Genomic DNA, 20,701 nt, shown 5'->3' with positions numbered 1-20,701 from the left:
AAGGGAAAAATACAATAAAGGAAGGGAAAAATAAAATAAAGGAAGGGAAAAATAAAATAAAGGAAGGGAAAAATAAAATAAAGGAAGGGAAAAATAAAATAAAGGAAGGGAAAAATAAAATAGAGGGGAAAAAATAATATAAAAGCCATAAAAGGGGAAAAAAAAAAAAAAGAGAAACCTGAAGATCTGAATTAAAGCTGAAGACATTTTTAAAACCCTGTAGTTTGAACCAGTGACATTTTTTTCTTTATTTGTGCTGAAGGGATAGAGAAAAGAAAAAGATTCAATTAAAAAAACTGCAGTCCAAACACCCACAGCTCTGCCTCCAGGAGCTGCCTTTCTCCCACCCTCCCCCCCAAACCAAGCAGAAAAAACAAAAAAAGGAAAACCAAAACAAAAGGGAGGGGAGGAAAAAAAAAAAAAAAAGGTTGTTAGGTTTTTGTTTTTGTATTTTTTTTTTTTCTTCCATCAAGTATGTGATTGTCACAAGTTCAGAAGTCTGGGATTCCTGGGTTGGGCTGGTGCCAGACATCCCTGTGGACAGAATTCCCTGATTGCCAGCCCCAGGCTAGCGCCTGTAGGGGTGAAATCCTTGCACGTTATGGTTCTGTCCTCGTCCAAACCCACTTCCGCCGGCCGGGGGGCCGCTGGATGGCTGCACCGAGGGCCCTCCATAAGGAGGGGGTTGCTGGCTGGGATCAGAGAAACCTTGTCCAAAACCACTCAAGTCTTGTCCATACCCTGAGGAGGGAAGAGCGAGGAAAAAGGCAGAGTCAGCTCCTGAGCATCAGCGGTGTAAAGCCAAAAGCTGCCACCTCTCCCTCCCCTCCATGCGCGGCCAACACCTGGGCTGGGCAGCTGCTTGCAGTTCTTGACCTTTTCAAGAGTAGGAATGAGCAAAAAAGCAGAACTGAAGTGGGCAGAAATGGCAGAAGTCACTTCTGAGGTAACCCCAACCCAGGCTGGCACTTCAACCATCGCTGCCTGGAACCCTGAGGTGGCCTTGGCCTGGTAGGCTTTGCTGTCACAGCTTGTTCTGAGTGGGGTTTCTGGGGGTTGTTTTTTTTTTTTTCCACTGGCTGTAAACTGGTTCTGTCAGGTTCAGCAGAGATGAAGATGTAGTGAGAAGTTTTCTCTGAGTTGTCCCAGCAGCTCCTTTAGTGTGAAGCTCAGGCAGCTTCAGCATCTTCCCAGGGCAGCCAGCAGCTTGCTTTGCTGCAAAGACAAGGCTGGAGAAGACAACCCTCAGCCCCCTTTCAAAGAGCAGAAATATTTAACTAACCAACCTACCTCCCTCTTTCAAGGACTATGCAACTCACAACAATGCAAATTAAAACCTCAGGGGGCAAAGCTGGCCAGGCAGAACCCAGCAGGTTGTGACCACTGCACCATGATACATCCTCTAGGACAGAAGATTCCTTGCTCCAAAAGATGAAGATCCTTCCCTGAGCTGCCCGTGGGGGCAGGTGAAGTGTTTGCTGCAAGCTCACAACACAAAGCTCTGTTCCAACACCCAGAGCTGCTGCAGCAGGTGGCCAATGCTGCTGACCCAGTCGGTGTGAGACCCCACAGCCCTGCTCCACATCCCTCCTGACCCACCTGCACCCAGATCCATAGAATGAGTTGGGTTGGAAGGGATCTTAAAGATCAGCCAGTTCCAACCCCTTGCCATGGGCAGGGACACCTCCCACCAGCCCAGATGGCTCAAGGCCTCATCCAGCCTGGCCTTGAACACCTCCAGGGAGGAGGCAGCCACAGCCTCCCTGGGCAAATTGTTCATCTCTCCCTACCCTCACTGGGAAGAATTTCTTCCTCATCTCCCGGCTCAATCTCCCCTCCTCTCCCAGCTCAAAGCCATTGTCCCTCATCCTGTCCCTCCCAGCCCTTGTCAAAAGTCCTTCCCCAGCTCTCCTGGAGCCCCTTCAGGTACTGGAAGGCTGCTCCAAGGTTTCCCTGGAGCCTTCTCCTCTCCAGGTTGAACAGCCCCAACTCTCCCAGCCTGTCCCCATAGGAGAGGTTCTCCAGCCCTCTGATCATCTTCGTGGCTTCCTCTGGACTTGTTCCAACAGTTCCATGTCCTTTCTTGTACTGGAGACCCCAGAATTTAGGCCTGGCTGGGTGCTGTGTCTCAGCTGGAGCTTACCTAAGTTAACATTTCTCTTGTTCCTCCTCACTCTGAGGAGCTGAGCACTTCTCCCTCCCTCCTGCCACGCTGCCCTTTGCCTGCCTCGCTTGGCAGCATGTCCACACCAAGGACCAGGGGCAGGATAGGTCCAGAGTGAGCAGAGTTTGGGGACAGGGAGAAAAGGTGAAGACAAAAGACTTGCTAAATTCTCGCTGCCAGCACGACAGACAACTCGAGCTGATATCAAGAAGGTTGAAGGAAGTGCCCACAATTAATACAACTCCTGATCCTAACAGTGCCACCAGCAGAAGGCTCTGCTCTGAAGGATGAATGAAGAACCCCAAGCTCCTAAGGACGATACTGCAGTTCTGCTTCTCTCTGTGCAGGCTTAAAGCAGGTTTAAACTCTCTTAATCCAAAAACAAAGTCTCTTAGCATATCTCCAGCATTTCAATTTCAAGCTCTGCCTGTCTCTCAGGACTTGCTACCACTAATGAGCATTAAAATACATCTATCACAAGCCTTTATTAGCTCAAAATGCTAATCCCATCATTTTTTTTTCCAGCAGAGATAAGCAGGCAACCCAAACCACAAAGTGATTGTTTGCCAAGGGGTGAGGCTCTGAGCAGTGAAAGGAAAAAAAAAAAATCCAGTTATTCTCACTGTACACTGCAGAGTTTCAGCATCCTGTGGTGGAAACCACACTTCTCATCTTGTTTAACACGAAGGAAACCTGACCAGCCAGACATTTTCCATGTGTTGCCTTCTTCCCCCCCCCCAGGCTTGGCTCAACTCCTGCTGTAGCTCTTGGTTTGGCACCAACACCAAGGGGCTGTGCCCAGCAGGAAGGGTTTGTAGTGTCCTGAGCACAGTTTGGTGATTCCACAGGGTATAAAACCTCACCAGGGCAGCAATGTCATTTGTCCTTCAGTGATGAGTTTTCACTTCAGCCAGCTAAAGAACATCAAGAGCTGTACTGCCCCTTGCTCAGCACAAATCCACATTTGAGCCACGTTGTTCCACCCCCACCCTCTTAAAACACCAAACAACAAAACCCCCAAAAAAACCAAACTAAACCAAACAAAAGACCCTGCAAGAAACACAAATTAATGTTCCCCAAGGCAGATATAGCAAGGATTGGTTGTAAAGAGGCACCACCTACCTAAGGCTTCTCACTGCTCAGCCTGACCATAAGAGTGTAAACAAAGTATTGGCGCGTAGCCTGAAGGGTCTTGAGAATAGGAACCCAGCCCTAGTAAGAAATGAGGAGAGCAGGGTGACGAACCCCCAGAGAGCCCTGTGCAGAGATAATTGTTCAGGGTGAGGGAGGCATCACCCACCTTAATTGTTTCATTTAATTTATTTCTCTTTTACATTTTCGTCCTGGCTGGAAACAAGAGCAGCAGCATCTAAGGTGCTGGTGGAGCCAGGGTGACGACTGAGAACTCAGTGCCTCTTTCAAGCCCATTTATGTAAATTCATGCAGATGCAAGCCAGCTCTGCCCCACTGGACAGCAGCGCTGCTGGCTGGCTCAGCTGTGATCAACACCAAGGGCTGAAGCTCTTGGAAAGTTTACAAGGTATTACACACAGCTTTGTGACCTCTGGAGCGTGGCAAATACCTCTAACCCCTGGTAGCACTTGGACTCGGAACAGCCTTCAGGCTCCACAAGCACTCTCGAGGTGAGACTAACTGCAGTTGTGCTTCAAACCTTCCAAACCTTCCTCCTCCAAAGGCACTACTGTGCACACCTCTTCCTCCCCTCCCCAGCTTCAGAGACTGAGAATCATAGAATGGGTTGGGTTGGAAGAGACCTTAAAGATCATCTAAGTTCCAACCCCCTGCCATAAAAGCAGAGACGCACAAAATATTTCCCTGGCAAAAAGGCTTCCTAAAACACACCAAAGAGGCAAAGTGGCACCACACAGCCCCCAATCACTCTGGAATCCTCCTCCCCAGAGTTTTGTACAATGTTGGAAATTCCTCCTGAAATTCCAACACATCCCAACTGAAGAAAAAAAGAAAAAAAAATAAAATGATTGTGCAGGATTTATGTTTTATTTCCTAGGGTCCACCCCACCCTGCTTCCAAAGGAGCCTGCAAAGAGCCAGGTTCTGGCAAGACAAGGAAAAAAAAAAAAAAAACAAACCAAGCTTTCCTTTGGAGTCACAAGGGCAAAGCTGTCTATGAAAGCAACAAAGAAATTGAAAAGCATTCCAGATTCATCAGCATGAGGTGGTGTTTGCCTTGTGAACACACATCTGAAAGGTTCAGCTTCCTTCAGAGGCTGACTTACATATTTGCAACTTGGAGCAGTTACCTATTTAAATCGTTTGCTGAAGTTTTCATTTCACAACAGCCTCTGCAGGCACTTCCTAAGGAAGCAGACAGGCACCAACAACTTGAATCAAGTTCTCCATGTGTGGTGTTGGTGTCTGATTCCTTGGAAGTGCCAAAAGTTCACGTCAGAGGTTAAAAAAAAAAAAAAAAGAAAAAAAAAAAAAGGATCAATTACAATGCCAAAAGGAAAAAACAAACCAGCAGTAGGCCACAAAGAGCTCTTTGGAGCTCCAAAGCAGGACTGAGTGGAAGGACAAGGTAAGAATTCCCTCTTGGCTCCTGCAGGGAGGAAGAGCAGGGATTTTACTCAGGAGCACAAACACTTGTCTACAAGTTCAGGGATTGTTTTTCTTCCTGTAGTACTGTTTTTGTCTGCCTTAAAACTTGCTACATCCACCTCTTCTCTCTGCTACAGAGTTATCCATACAGCACCACTTCTCTTTACACACCTCTGACAGAGCTAGAAGACAGGAGAGGAAGAAGGGAAGGGAGGAAAAGGCAGGCAAGCTTGCATCCTTACACCCTGCACTGCTCACCTCTTGAAGTCTGATTCTCAATCAACAACAAAAAAAGTTGACTGCAAGCTTTGTGAAGCTTTTGGAGACAAAAAAAATTTGTCTACAGAGTGAGGGAGAGTGCAAAACCAGTACCTAAGTGCTCAAGTCTCTGAAGGCTATTTCACAGCATACAAGCAGTGACTTAGAGTTGAGTAAAGAAATCCCTTCTGGCTAGAATCCTGAGTGATTTAAGGATGGCTCAGAGCTGGTGGCTGGCATTGCCATCCTGGACTGTTCTGAACACTGACTTTCTGCCCCAGGATAACAGAAAAGCAGGAAGAGGAGGAGAAAAAACAAACAAAAAACCTTAAGCTGAGTTTATTTGATATGCAGTTACTTACCAAACTGACTGTAAGGGAATTCTGGCTGAGCAGTTGGGGGTTTGCTCATGTCCTGAGTTGCCTGAGATGGTGGTGGTGGTGGTGGGAAAGCTAGTGGTGTTGCCCCTGGAGTAGCAGGTGGAGGAGGTACTCCAGGGGGGGCAAACTGGTCAGGTGGAGGAGGTGGAGCACCATAACCAAAACCTGAAAGAGGAAGAAAGTATTAGACATGAAAAGACAGGGGGATAAGCACCACCCCAACTTCCTGCTGAGCTTGAGAAGTACTTGAGAAAAAATAAAATATACTGCAACTCACTCCTACACCCTGGCTAAAGGACCCCAACAGCCTAGCCTGAAGATGACAAATCATAGAATGGTTGGAGCTGGAAGAGAGCTCAGAGATCATCTACTCCAAACCCTCCTGCCATGGGCAGGGGATGCCTCTCAGTTAGACCAGGTTGCTCAAGGCCTTCAACAGCTCCAGGGAGGAAGCATCCACAGCCTCCCTGGCCAGCCTGTTCCACAGTCTCACCACCCTCATACTGAAGAACTTCTTCCTCAGCTCCACTCTAACCCTGCTCTGCCTCAGCTTCAAACCATTCCCCCTTGGCCTGGCTCAGACACCCTCAGGAAAAGTCTCTCTGCTGCCTTCCTGGAGGATCCTTTCAGCTATTGGGAAGTAACTCTAAGGTGCCCCTGGAGCCTTCTCTTCTCCAGGCTGAACACCCCCAGCTCCCTCAGCTTATCCTCATAGCAGAGCTGCTCCAGCCCTTGGATCATCTTTGTGGCCTCCTCTGGACTTGCTCCACCAGCTCTGTGTCCTTCTCGTGCTGGAGACACCAGAACTGGACACAGCATTCGAGGTGGGGTCTCAGCAGAGCAGATCTCAGCCCTAAGGAAGGCTGCAGCCACCATCAGCAAACAGCAAGGGATAAAATGCAGCTAGGGCCCAAGCTCTGTGTGCTCACACAAGAGCCATGGGGAAGCAGCTTTATTATTTAAGGTCTTAGGATTAAAAAAAAGAAAAAAAAAGAAAAAAAAAAAGATATCTCACACCAAGAGTTTTCCTGTAGCAGAAGCAGTACCTCCAGGGACCTGGGTGCTACTTTCTGCCCTCTCTTTTAAATCTTTTTTTTTGGACCAGGCTGTTCAAATGGTGGCCTGAGGAGGGTAGGTGCCAAAATCCTATTTACATTTGCAATGCCAGTTGTGGCCTTAATTCCTTAAGCCTCTCTGAAAATCCCAGCCTGTGTCTAGAGCAGGTCACCAGGCAGTAAATCTCTTCACTTTTCCCTCAGATGTCATGAACAGGGATCCACAAAACAGCTGAATTGGTTTAGCCACAGAGATTTAAAGCAGAGAACACAAAAGACTGCTGCACCCAAGAGAAAAATAAGCCAAGTGACTGACAAGAACAGCTATGAGGAGCTAGAATCAACTATTTAAGTCATCTAGGTAAACCATCTAAGGGGAGATCATAGAATCATGGAATGGTTTGGCTTGGTTGGGACCTCCAAAGCTCATCTAACCCAACCCCCCCTGCAGTCAGCAGGGACATCCTCCACTAGATCAGGTTGCTCACAGCCCTGTCAAGCCTGCTCCTGAATATCTCCAAGGACAGAGCCTCAACTACCTCCCTGAGCAACTTGTTGCAGTGTCCTACCACCCTCATAGTAAAGAATCTGTTCCTAACATCCAATCTAAATCTGCTCTGTGCAACCTGTTCCAACTCCCAAGTCCAGAGGAAGATGAGGAAAAGCTGAGTAGTGAAAGGTGTGATGGGGCTGTACTCAAGCTCCTGCAGGTCACTTACTAAATGGTGGAGGGGTGCCATAGCCCTGTGGAAATCCCTGTGGAGGTGGGAACCCTCCAGGAGGTGTAGAGACTATGTATGAGGTAAATGGTGGTGGTGGTGGAGGAGCTCCTCTTCCTGGGGGAGGTGGTCCATATCCACCTAGGAAAACAAAAGAGGGGGGGGGAAAACAAAAAAAGAAATCAGAAAAAAAAACCAGCTTAAAAACCTAAAGCTGCTGCTTAAACCAGCATCCTCTAGATGGGGCAAAGCTGGCTGAGAGATTCCAGCCACACTCTCAGCCTTCTGTGAATTCTTACTTTGGGAAATATTTTGTCCTCCAAGCATCCCTGCTGTAAATAATTGCAGCTGAGAATGTAATTCCTCGATAACAAATGAGTGTGGCTGCCAAGAGCAGGATGTTGTGTCAGGTCCCATTACTGGGTGGTTAAGAACACATCAGCTTCTCCTTTGCCTCATTCAGGACAAATTCAATCAAGCTTGCCTTTTTTTTTTTTTTTAAATGTAGGTTAAATACCACAGAAACCTAACAAAGCTCTTGTGAGCTCTTCAAGAAACTGCTCCCCTCCCCCTCAGGAGGGTTTTGCTTTTAGAATAGTCCACATAATGTACTCACCAATTGCCTGTCCAGCTGGCACCCACATCCCTGAAACAGAACACACCAAAAAAAAAAAAAAAAAAAAACCAGTGATTTATACTCTGGAGCTCTAGAATGAAACAGGAGGGATGTCAAGAAAGCAGATTCATAGAATGGGGTGGAAGGGACCTTAAAGCCTATCCAGTTCCAACCCTCCTGCCATGGGCAGGGACACCTCCCACCAGCTCAGTTTGCTCAAGGCCTCATCCAGCCTGGCCCTGAACACCTCCAGGGAGGGGGCAGCCACAACCTCCCTGGGCAACCTGTGCCAGGCTCTCCCCCACCCTCACTCTCAACAATTTCTTGCTCATCTCCACTCTCAATCTCTCCTCTCCCAGCTCAAAGCCATTGTCCCTCGTCCTGGCACTCCCAGCCCTTGTCAAAAGTTCCTCCCCAGCTCTCCTGGAGCCCTTCAGGTACTGGCCTGTACCAGGGGTCCCCTTCCCCTTGGGGACACTGTGACAAGGGTCTGTCCTCATTCCCTGGCCAACCTGTTCCAGTGTCTCCCCACCCTCACTGTCAAGAATTTCTTCCTAATTTCCAGTCTAAATCTCCCCTCCTCCAACTTGAATCCATTCCCTCTCACCCCATCACTGCTTCAAGCCCTGGAACAAGCTGGGTATCCTCCCAGTGTCCCTCCCACATCTGTTTTTTCTGGTCCAAGAAATGGATTGATTTCAGAATATGCAATTCTGGAGAGACTACTCTGGATCATTTAGCAAATAAAGGAGAGGAGAGGAGAGACAGCAGTCCCCAAACTCCACTCAGCTGGAGCTTTCAAGTGCTGTGAGCACACCAAGTGCAGGACACCAGGATAAAGAAGAGAAACACTGAGAATCAGAGGACACATCCAAAGTGGTTTTGGTGGTGGTTGGTTTTTGTGTTGTTTGTTTTGTTTTTTTTTTTTTTTTATGCACTGCCAGCTTCATCCTAGTGATTTTCTAAGTTTCTGAAGCATAAAAACATCATCATCTGCCCTGGCTACAGCATTAAGATGGAAAGATAAATGCATTTGTGCTTTAGGTTTAATCTTCCCAGCAGATCAGCTATCGTTTTCTCTCCAAATCACCCCACTGACAATAATCTGCCTTCTCCATTTGCACAGCAGCAGATTAGCACATCTGTGCAGAACCTCAAAGCCTCAGCTGCAGCTTTTCAACTTAATAAGCACCATGGGGAAAGCAACCAGCCCTCCACTGAGGGACCCAGCTCTTGGAGCAGTGGATGAAGCAGTGACACTCTCTCCTCAGCCCCTCCCCAGGTGAAAATTTCTTACAGAATCAGAATCTCTGGAGATCATCCAGTCCAAGCCCTCTGCCAAAGCAGGGTCACCCAGGGCAGGTCACCCAGGAACACATCCAGATGGGGCTTGAAACCCTCAAGAGAAAGGAGGCTCCACAACCTCTCTGGGCAGCCTGTTCCAGGCCTCCAGCACCCTCACACCAAAGAATTTTCTCCTCCTGGGTGCCAGCTCATCCCTGCTGTTCCTTGTCCTGTCACTGGGCACCACCACAAAGAGCCTGGCACCTTCATCTTGCCACCCACCCCTCTGATATTTAGACATTCCTAAGATCCCCTCTCAGCCTCCTCCTCTCCAGACTGAACAGCCCCAGGGCTCTCAGCCTCTCCTCACAGCAGAGATGTTCCAGTCCCTTCATCACCCTCATAGCCTCTGCTGGACTCTCTCCAGCACATCCCTGTCTCTTCTGAACTAGGGAGCCTAGAACTGGCCACAGTATTGCAGGTGTGGTCTCACCAGGGCAGAGGAGAGGGGCAGGAGAACCTCCCTAGCCCTGCTGGCCACACTTTTCTTGATGCACCCCAGACCCCATCTGCCCTCTTGCCCATGCTGTCCCACTTGCTGTCCACCAGGACCCCAAAGTCTCTCTCCATGAGGCTGCTTTGCAGGAGGATGACTTCTAGTCTGTACCAGTGCCTGGTGGTGTTCCTCCTCAGGTGCAGGACTCTGCCCTTGGCCTTATTGAACCTCATGAGGTTCTCCTTTGCCCAGCTCTGCAACCTGTCCAGGTCTCACTGGATGGCAGCAGAGCTTCAAGAGCTGTCAGCCACCCCTCCCAGTTTCCTATCATCACTGAACTTACTGAGGGTCCCACTCTATCATCTCTCAGAGCAAGCAAACTCTCTTCTGTCAAATGCAACTCAACTCTACCACCCTAACTCTCCCCTGGGTTATCAAAATTGGCTTTGGATGAACTCAGAGCATTCATCCTGTTCTTCTGCATCTTTGGAGGAGGGAGCTGGTTACAGCCATCAACCCCAAAACACATGGCTGCTGCTTCCTAGCCCTGAAGGGTTCAAGCTAAATCAAGAATATGCTATGCAGTAAATGGTCTCAAATGGTCTCCTGCACCACTGCTTGCCCCAGAGCTGCTTGTTATTTTGCCAGGCTACATGAAGCAATAAAACCCCGAGACAAGGCCATCTGTTTTTCTCTCATCCCTTGCAAATCTTACTTATAGCTTTCCCCTCAAACTGCCTCAGCCTTGAAAAGCCATATTTCAACAAGATTTTTCATTAGGGTGTCAAACAGGCCCCGAGCCCACAGCTGAAGTCACAGCTCGAGCAATTGAGCTTCCTCAGTGCCTTCCTGGCATTCCCCAAATCCATTGGGATGATGTTTGGGGAGAGGCAGAACCCAACAGTGGAGCAGTGCCTGGGATACAGGCTTGCAACAACCTGCTGAATTCTGCCCTATGAATATTTTTTGGGAGAAGTAGTCAAGGAACCATCTCAGCAGAGTTGGGAAGGAGACACACAGAATGGTAGAGTTTGGAAGGGACCTCTGGAGATCAAGCCCAACCCCCCTTGGCCAAAGCAGAGTCACCCACGGGACAGGTCACACAGGAAGGCATCCAGAGGGGGCTTGAAAGGCATCCAGTGAAGGAGACTCCACAACCTCTCTGGGCAGCCTGCTATAGGCCTCCAGCACCCTCAGACTGAAGAAGTTTCTCTTCCTGTTCAGGTGGAGCCTCCTGGGTTCCAGTTTGTATCCACTGCCCCTTGTCCTATCACAGGACAGCACTGAAAAAAGCCTGGCAGCTTCTTCTTGCCCCCACACCCTTCAGATATTTATGAACATCAATAAGATCTCCTCTCAGGCTGCTCTTCTCCAAGGCTGAACAGCCTCAGGTCTCCACATGTGGAGTTTCAGCTCTGCTCTCAGGAATCCAGCAGAGCAAAAGCTCTGGAAACACAATCTCTTGCCCAAGCCCCAAATTCATAGACTCCTAGAATGGGCTGGGTTGGAAGAGACCTTAAAGATCACCCCTTGGGACAAGGAGGTTGGAACTGGGTGATCTTTAAGGTCTCTTGCCATGGGCAAGGACACCTCCCCCCAAGCCCAGGCTGCTCAAGGCCTCACCCAACCTGGCCTCGAACACCTCCAGGGAAGGGGCATCCACAACCTCCCTGGACAATTCCCAACCAGCTGTAAAGGCAAAACCCTGGTGCCAGCCACTCAGCTGGCCAAAGCAGTACCTTGAGGGCCGTATCCTTGCTGCCAGGTCGGAGGAGGCTGGCCTGCCCAGCCATTGGCAGCACTTGGCATGATCCTGCTTCCCCACTGGCTGGCACTGGGCGGCCCTGGAGTTTGGCTTTTGCTATCCCGGGGTTCTGCTCGTTTCACCTCCACCTAAAGAAACAGGAGTCAGCATTTAGGAGAGATGGTGCAGGTGGCTGCACCCCCCTTGCCCCTTTTCTCACACACACCCTTAATTAAAAACACTTAAAAAGACTACACTTAGCATCTTATGACTTACAGCTAAAATACTTAATTAAAACTTAAAGGCCAGTAAAAATTTGAAATGTTTCTCAGGTACAATATCTCTGCTGGCAAGATGTTACAAAAGTCCTACTGTTGAGGTTATTTCAAGTGCAAAAAAAAAAAAAAACAAAACTCCCAAAAGAACCCCCCCCCCCAAAAAAACCCCCAAAAAAACCACAAAGGCATCCTACTAATCACTTCTGGTTCAGAGTACAGCATTGTGGTGGTGTTGGTTGTTTTGTTTTGGTTTTTTTTTTTTTCCATCTTAAAACAGCAGTACCCTCTTACAACGGCTCTTCACTTCAGAAACCATCTTAACTTATTTGCTAGACTCATTTGAACATCGAAAGCAGGAATGAAAATGACATTTTCAATTAAAAAAATAAAAAAAATAAATAAAACAAACAATAAAAATAAATTATCACAAGTTGGGGAAGAGTAAAGAGCTCGCTCTGAAAAAGGGTACTAATGCTTTAACCATTCCAACATCTTTGGGGGTTCAGTTTGGAAGTCAACACTTTAACCCCACCCCACCTAAGTGTAATTTTAGCTCTGCTCATACCTGAGAAACACACATTTTAATTTTTTTCTTTCTTTATTTAATTTTTTTTTAAAGCTTGTTTGGTTTGCTTGGTTTTGTATATTTTTTTCCAGTTGGTTTAACTTAAAAAAAAAAGAAACAAACAACAACAAAAAAAAAAGGTTTTTATTTAAATGTCTAATGGAAGATAAAGAACTTACCTTCCCCAGGCTAACGCTTAAAGAATCTCAATTTTTAACTCAAACAATGTCAGAGGGAATGGATGTGATAAGAGAATCTTATATTACATCTAACGACAAAAAAAACAAGTAAAACCAAACATGCAAGTAATAATAAAAAAGAATTAAAATAATAAACCAAATAAAAATAAATGGACAGTTGAGTCAATAAGAAGCAAAACAAATAAATAAAAAATTAAAAAAAAAATCTTCATACTGTGTTAAGTCACTGACAACCCTCTCCCCCCCCATCCTGTTCTTCAAATTAAAGCCACAGCGCTCAACTTATTTTGATTCCAAACATCCTGGTGTTTTCCAAGTGCATTTTGACCTACTTCAAATAAGCTGCACATTCAATAGAAATCTCTCTCTCTCTCTCCTCTCTCAAAATTCTCATTTAATGACTCTCACAGCAAGCATGAATGCTGAATTAAAGCTTTTGGTGGTGGTGGTTGTTGTTGCCCACCCCGCCGCCCCTTTCCTCTCGTTTATGATTAATTTTACTGGCTGCCAGAGTACAAAGAGAAAGAAATCTCAAGCATCAATGGGGGCCTAGAGTAGTATGGAAAAGGGATACAAAAAAAAAAAAATAAAGAGCCTTCAGAATTCTTCCTGCTCTGTCTTAAAAACCATTCATGTCAAAGAACAAACAGGAAGCAGGCACCAGGCAAGGACAAAGCTCCCCCCCATCCACACACCCCAGCCTTGCTCCCCCCTCCTCCTCACACCACCACAGATGCCCCAAGGACATTAAACATGACAGTAACCAAATCTCTGTCAGCTGAAGGCCCTGCCAGAGAGGAACCCAGGGAATTTTTCAAAGGACTCAAATTAATGAGTCTTAACACATTTGCCTTGGGGGAATTCAGTTATTGCTTACAAAAGCAGAGTCCTTCTTGCAATTTTAATTCTTTTTTTTTTTTTTCTCTCCCCTTTCTTTCTTTCTTTCTCCTTTTCAACAACATACGGATTGGTTTTCAGCACCTTTTTAATTACCAAAAAGGAGATACCATTTTTAAAGCAGGCATTACCAGTCAATGAAAAGAGAGAGGAGGGGAGCGGGGTGGAAAAATAGCTGGAGCTTGTTAATCTATGTGGAAAAATTCCATTAATTTTTCAGTGCCTGTTTTGAAGTGAAGCAAGGAGTGAAAAATAAATAATAAAAGAACCCCAACAAAACCAACCTAACCCTGTGCAAGGTGTTTTAGTGGCCAGCTTAAAATCCTGCACCAAGAAATGAAGCATCTCTGGGGTTTCTTGCTGGAAACACTGTGTGTGTGTTCCTGCTCTGTGTGTCATTGAGAGGGGAAAGGGGGAAAAAATAAATTAAAAAAAAAAAAAAGAAGCAGGGGGAGCAAAAATAGCTGATTTCATTTTGGTACTGGGATTGTTTAGGAAATAATGGAGAACTGTGAGGAGCACTGACAGGCAGCAGTTTAAGGGTGACATTCTGAAGGCTCACACTGGGCTCTCCATCCTTTCCCAGCACCATCACAGCAGAACCTTTCTTGGGTCCCATGTCCACCTAGCACAGTGCTTTGTGATAGGACCTCCTTGGCTAAGTGGTTTGGGTCAGGTGAAGGCAATTCCAAGGGAAAGCTGAGAGGATGGAGGATGGATCCAAGGCTGTCCACACACATACCAGTGGCAAGTGACTGCTGGCAGCGCCTCTGCTCACAAGTAGGAGCACAGCAGCATTTGAGAGCATGCCCTGGTGTTCTGGGTCACACCTGCACATTTCTTCCTATTCTTCACTTCCATTAGGAGGAAAATCAGCTCACCCCTCCACCTCCAACTAATTCCTACCATTAGCCATGACTGAATTAACCAAAATTCCACTGCTAGGTAAGAACATAACCCCTGGCTGGCTAAACGACTGCTTAGCAACTGTCAGCAGGTAGAAAAACTTTTCAAAGCCAATGGCAGAATGACACAGTGGATGGATTCCAGGGAAGTCAAAGCACTCTTCTGTTCCCTTGAAATCCATCCACTGAGCTGGAGCAGCTTTAACTCTGCCTGTGGAACTGCTGCACACCTGCAAGAACTTTGCATCGACCCCCATCTCCTGTTCTTGATTTTCCTTCAAGCTCATTTCTTTGGTATAAAACTTGGCTGTCCTGCAACTATTTCTTTTCCTTTTTAGATTTGTGGGCTGGGTTCTTTTCCTCTCCCCCTCTACCCCATGTTCCCTGTCGAGTAACATCAAAGCAAGCTCCCTTATCAAACACCCATTTGCTGACAACACAGTATGAAGATGAAACAACCAGAGGTCACTTAACTGCATTGTGGTTAAATACTATATAGAGTAGGTGGGTTTGTATCAAAGTTTCACAGTAAGTGACCCAATTTTTGTCAAAACCAATCCTTCAGGATGTTTTGTTGGTTTGTTTTTTTTCTTTTTAATGGTGCTCTATTTCTTTTGAAGTTTCTTATTTGCATGGTGGTTAAGATTGGTTGCTTTGCACCGCTTCTGGATTTCAGTAGCAAATACACATCTGAAGGAGTGGTATCTGAAACCAAGCCTTGAACAACTCAGATTTCATTGGGATTCTGCCTTTTTTTTTTGTTTTGTTTTTTTCAAACCAGCTGAAAATCAAACAACTCATTTGTTGTTTTCTTTTTAACCCTCCTGGCCCTAAAGCAGGGCTCTCAACAACAGGGTAGTTGTCATCAGAGCTCTGCTCAACCAGAGCAATACACCCCACCCAGGTCTGTACACACAAGGCCTGACCCAAACCAAAACAGCTCACAGCCCTGACTTTTCAGGCTTCCAAGACCTCTCCTCTGGGCTTCCTGCCCCCAGATTTTTCCCCCCCCCCCTCACATTTAAGCAAACTCAAAGGACTTAGCCTCGAATTTGGCCTCGGCTTCTTCTGCCACCCAATCGAACCTGGATCTTCCTGCGTGGTTTGTTGGTTTGTTTTTTTTTTTTTTTTGTGGCTCACCAGTGAAATTGATGGTTGCCCAAGACTTGGTTCTTTCTTAAGGTAAAATAAAACTACAACTACACACTTTTTTGCCCATGATGTCGTGAAAATGCATGTTGACAGCCTGGTCCACTGATTGTTCGTCCTCGAAAGTAATAAATCCAAAACCTAGCCAACGACGAAGAGTGAATCAAGGTAGCAGGGTGTTGTGACACAAAACAGGATGATGAACAGTATTAGGGGTGGACCAAGGGTTCAAGCAGGGGTTTCAGATAACCAAAACTTGTGTTAAAAAGTTCTTCAAATCATTTAATTAAAAAAATAAGGAAAGGAAAGAAAAGAACCTAAAGAAAAGATCAAATTGGCAGAAAAATCGCAACGGATTAAAATCCCTGGAATTAGGCAAATTCGTGCCTCATAGCTTGGTTTTTGTACATGCAAACTTCCAAGACCCAGCTGGGTTAATCGTGGTTTAACTGGATTTTTAGTCCTAAGCTACCTATGGAAAGAAAAAAAAGGGAAAAAAAAAAATAGTGCTGCTGTAGTCATCGAAATATCTGTACCCAAATATTTGTGGGCCAGCAGGTTAAAGCCAAGCTGCTCCTCTGAGTCTCCCAGAAAATCCTCTTCTAGATCCCTGTTTCCCAAAAGCTGCAAAGCAACTTCCTCCCAGCCCTTATTCCTCCCATCTTCCAATTAGGGAATAGATTCCCCTCCCCTCCTCAACATTGGAAAAATAATAAAAATTTAAAAAAAAAAAAAGAAGTTGTTTTGGATATGTAGCTGTTAAAGCATGAGGAAATATTTTACCACTCCATGAATGAATGAGAAGCTTCAGAAACTAACAACCTAGATCAGAGGTTCTCAAAAGAGGTGCTCCTGCAGAACATGGCACTTTGCTGTCATGGTCCTTCATCTATTTCATTTCTTGCACCTCCTGCTGCTTTTCTCTTGAAAATCTACTCCACTCTTCCCAGCCCCTTTCTCTTTTTGCTCGAGACATTGCTGCTAAACTGTTCCAGATTCACAGAGTGGCTTGGAATGGAAGGGACCTTAAAGATCATCCAGTTCCAACCCCCCACCTGCCATGGGTAAGGATACCTCCCACCAGCCCAGGCTGCTCAAGGCCTCATCCAGCCTTGCCTTGAACCCCTCCAGGGAAGGGGACATCCACAACCTCCCTGGGTAACCTGCTCCAGTGTCTCCCAACCCTCACTGTCAAGAACTTCAGATGCCCACAGGTGGCTTCATTCCCTTTCATCTACCCAAGAGCTGGTGGCAGCTTGGCTGAACCCAGCAGCTTTTCTCGAAGGTTTTGGGGAGCACCTGACACCTGCAGGTAGAAAAGAGGCCAAAACAAACCAAACCAAAAACCAAACAGAAAAAAAAGAAAAAAAAAAGAAGAAAGCCCCAGGACTAAATCTCTTTGGGAGGTGCCACTTTGAGAACCACTGCACTTAGGTTGTAGCTGCCAACACTGCTGGAGAGAGTGGCAAAATTGTGGTTAATTGCAGAAGGCAACACAGGGGCTGGTTCATGCCATCAACCACTTGGCTTGCTGGTGGAAAACAACCAAACCCCAGGAGAGGGAAGAAAAAAAAAGTAATAAAAGAAGAAAAAATAAACCAAACCCCACCAAACCAACCCCCACATGCAGTACAGAAATTGTGCCATTCTTTGGATTAGCTAAAAGAGCAATAAAAACCAAATTAGAAAGGAAATCAAATTAAAACCAAAAGGAGGAGGAGGAGGTGGTGGTGGTGCTGGCATCAGAAGCGTTATGGAACATGGATGCATTTCTGCTTTTCTGAAACCCAAGATCTCCCCCTTGGTTTTGCATTTTTTTTTTTTTTGCTTTGCAGCTAGTGCTGACAGCAGCCAAATATTGCTCTAAAAGCGTTAAAACAGAGAAAAAAAAAACATCAAAATCAAATCCAAATCAAAATACAAGTTATCTATAACAGTTAAGTGTCTCTCGAAGCTTATCCAACTGGGTTGGGTAAGCCCAAAGAGGCCTATTGTAGAGATAAAAAAACAAAAAAAATTAAAGTTTATATATAGGTATGTATATATATATAAAAAAACCAACCAAAACAAAGTACACAAAGATACAGGCCAAAAGAGATTGCAGCAGGTCGAAATTCTGCTGTCAGCAACAAGAGGAAAAGACAATCACTAAAAGAAATTGGGAAGAAAAAAAATAAATCCAAAGGAAAAGAAAATGAAACCAAAAAGAACCAAAACTCAGCATTTCCCACACACAAGAGACTGGAAGTATAAACGAAGTTTTGTTGAGTTGTGATGAAAGCAGCCTCAAAATCTGAGAGCAGGGTTTCATCACAATATATTTGTCTGAGGTTTAAACTGAAAATCCAAGGATTGGAGCCAAAAAGAGAAGTAAAAGTTGGGTTGAAATCCCACGTTTAGTGTTACAGCTTTAGTCTAAGGCATGGGAAAGGGAAAAGAAATCAATGGATACTGGCTAGAGATGAAGGTTGGTTAATTGGATTCCAAGAAGACTGAAGAAGGGGAAGAGATTGTTGGGATGGGGTCTGGAAGGGCAGAGAATAAGAGGTCAGTGAGGAGGGAGAGAAGGAAGGGAGGGAGAAAAGGAGAGGCCAGGAGGAGGAGGGAGAAAAGGAGAGGCCAGGAGGAGGAAGACACCAGTGAGGAAAGAGAGAAAGAAGGGGAGAATCTTAGAATGGTCTGGGTTGGAAGGGATCTCCAAAGGTCACCTACTCCAAGCCCCTCTGCAGTATGCAGAGGCATCCTCAACTAGATCAGGTTGCCCAGAGCCCTGTTGAGCCTCAAGGTCACAAAAGAACTAGCAAAGAAGGTGGCTTTAAAAGGTTCTAACACCACAAGGCAAGGAACAGTGTGGAAACTAGAGCATAATCCACAGCAAAATTCCACCAACATGGAATTTTAAATCCAGTCAGTGCTGAAGCCTCTCACTCAGGAGCTTTGTCTGCTGAAGGACAGGACTTTATTGAAGACTCAAGAAATGAATCCCATTTAGCAGGGCTCCAAGTGGCCTCCTGAACAGAGCAGTGTTGCTGGTCTGCAGCCAAGGAGCTGCAAGGAAGAGGAGAAGGAGCACAGCAAGAACCTGTAAATTACTTCACAGTTGTTGGCTTAGCCAGGAATAGAAAGCACAAGAAGCAGAGACTGCCACAAAGCCACTGTTCCTTTTAAGATGTGAGGAGGCTGCCTGTGCTGGGGACTGAAAGGATTCTGTTTGCAGGAGAGGGAGAAGGGGACTGTGAGTAAGCAAAGACAAATCTGGATACTTGGAGACACTGAGACAGCTCCTCAAGGGCATCCCTGCAGCTGCCACTAACCAGGAATCCAGTTCCCAGCATTTCTGTGAGGAGCTGGGGGTAAAGGGGTGCTTGCAGGGATTAGTTACAGGGATAGTTTTCCCCTTCTCCTACCAGCAAACTAGTACATAACATGCAGTGAGGGATCTGCTTAAGTGTGAGGATGGAGGAGTTCATGGAAGGTGGCAAAATCCAGAGTGGTACAAGCAGAAGAGGGCAGTGAATTGGCTTTTAAAATGTTCTAACTATACAGTGTGAAGTGCAGAGAAGTGCAGAGCCTGAGCAGCACCCTATGCAGCAGAGCACAGAGGCAAGAGAAGTGTCTGAGCTGCATGACCAGGAGCACCAAGCACAAGCTGTGAGGAAATGTTCCCTCACACACCCCCAGGATAACTAACAAGGCCATTTCTGGAGATGCCAATTAGTTACCACACTGCATGAAGAATGGAACAGAACAAGCATGAAAGCCAGAGCAAGAGGCTTCAAGAACAGTGCTTAGAAAGTCAGCTGAATGAAGGGGGAAAATACCCTGCAGTACTGCTTAGGGGATGGCTCTCAAACCTGCACCCATCTGTCACTTCTGCTTTGGGCCACCAGCTATTCAGTGGACCCAAAGTCCTCCATTTTATTTTATTTTAATATAGTTTTAAGCAGAAATCCCATTAATTGAGCCCAGGATTAATCCAGAGCAGGCATGATGGGTTAGTTTTTTGGTTTTTTTTTTTAACTCAGAGGCAGCAATGTTGGGATTAAAAATGACAAAGATTCAGAGAATGGTTTGGGTTGGAAGGGACCTTAAAGATCATCCAGTTCCAACCCCCCTGCCATGGGCAGGGACACCTCACACTAGATCAGGTTGCTCAGAGCCACATCTGACCTTGGGCACCACCAGGGAGGGGGCATCCACCACCTCCCTGGGCAACCTGTTCCAGAGTCTCCCTACCCTCACTAAAGAATTTCAGATGCCCAAGGGTGGCTCAATCACTTTTATCTACCCAAGAGCCCTCACTTGTGGCAGCTCAGCTGAAACCAGCAGTTTTTTTAGTAGCTTTTGGGGAGCACCTGACACCTGCAGGTGGAGAAGAGGCCAGAAAAACTAAGTCCCAGATGGATGATAAAACAATTACTGAAATACTTCCACAGACAAATGATATTCAGATGCTTGTAAGCTTTGTTTGTCTCCCTCCTCTCTTCAAAAAGAAAAATCAGATGGTCTAGAGCATTTAGAATCATGGAATGGTTTGGGTTGGAAGGGACCTCCAAAGCTCATCCAGTCCAACCCCCCTGCACTCAGCAGGGACATCCTCCACTAGATCAGGTTGCTCAGAGCCTTGGACAGCCTCACCTTGAACATCTCCAGGGATGGGGCCTCAACTACCACCTTGGGCAACCTGTTGGAGTGTTCCAGCACCCTCATGGTGCAGATGAATTTATGTTCTGCTTACAGGGATCTATTGGAAGGTTAGGAGAGGTAAAGGAAGAAAACCAAACAAGAAAAAAAAAAAAAAAAAAAAAAAAAAAACAAGAAACAAAAACAAATATATTGAAACTTCGTTTACACTCCAATAAAAGACAAAGCCCTTCCCCTCCTCTGACTGTGGAACTGGCCTGTACCTCTGTGACAAATTATCACCTAGAGAGAAGAAATCTAAAGAGATATCGTTAATCACAGTCAAACAATTCACAGAGAGGAAAAGAAAAGGAAAAAAAATTAAAAAAATAAAAGGAAAACAAGAAAGAAAAAAAAAAAGGAAAGAACTTACTTAACGTTACCAATACTTTACTATGAAACACTTAAATATGTCACTAAGGATGTATGTCTAAATTAAAAATAAAACTAAGACTTAACAGCTTAATAAATATGAAGTGAAGGATATATCTCTCTCTCTCTTTCTCTCTTAATAAATGAGTCAGAAGAGGAATGCAAGTTCAGATGGCAAACTATTCTTTAGCATGTAGGACATGCTACGAAGCTGGGCAAGTGCAACTGAGCTTGAAAGGGGTTCAGTATTGCCTCTTTGCTGGTAAATTGATGAGAGATGCAATGGAAGGTGCATGACATGAGACTCTGCTTCAGATTTTTCACCAAACTTTGGCAAAACTTCCGTTTTTTTCATGA

The 20,701-nt window shown here is 45.8% G+C and overlaps 1 protein-coding gene across 4 annotated transcripts in view; it reads right to left on the bottom strand.

Moving 5' to 3' along the window:
- Positions 1 to 441: 441 nt before the first annotated feature.
- The window catches only part of DAZAP1 (DAZ associated protein 1), a 33,204-nt gene continuing 12,944 nt past the window's right edge, over positions 442 to 20,701 (bottom strand). For 2 of the 4 annotated variants that reach the window (XM_054398650.1, XM_054398651.1), the window contains exons 3-7: positions 11,291 to 11,444; positions 7,772 to 7,801; positions 7,156 to 7,296; positions 5,364 to 5,546; positions 442 to 741 (exon numbers count right to left, since the gene is read on the bottom strand). In XM_054398650.1, the coding sequence (XP_054254625.1) occupies positions 569 to 741; positions 5,364 to 5,546; positions 7,156 to 7,296; positions 7,772 to 7,801; positions 11,291 to 11,444 (681 nt within the window). In that variant the 3' untranslated portion in view covers positions 442 to 568. Of the gene's footprint in view, positions 742 to 4,379; positions 4,568 to 5,363; positions 5,547 to 7,155; positions 7,297 to 7,771; positions 7,802 to 11,290; positions 11,445 to 15,347; positions 15,431 to 20,701 lie in introns of those variants that run through there. The other 2 variants (XM_054398648.1, XM_054398649.1) reach the window with 2 other exon arrangements.

This window comes from Indicator indicator, unplaced genomic scaffold (assembly GCF_027791375.1).
Source record: "Indicator indicator isolate 239-I01 unplaced genomic scaffold, UM_Iind_1.1 iindUn_scaffold_74, whole genome shotgun sequence".
In the NCBI taxonomy this organism is placed as follows: Eukaryota; Metazoa; Chordata; class Aves; order Piciformes; family Indicatoridae; genus Indicator; species Indicator indicator.
Note: the sequence above shows the minus strand (reverse complement) of the source record. Positions and strands in the feature narration are given on the sequence as shown.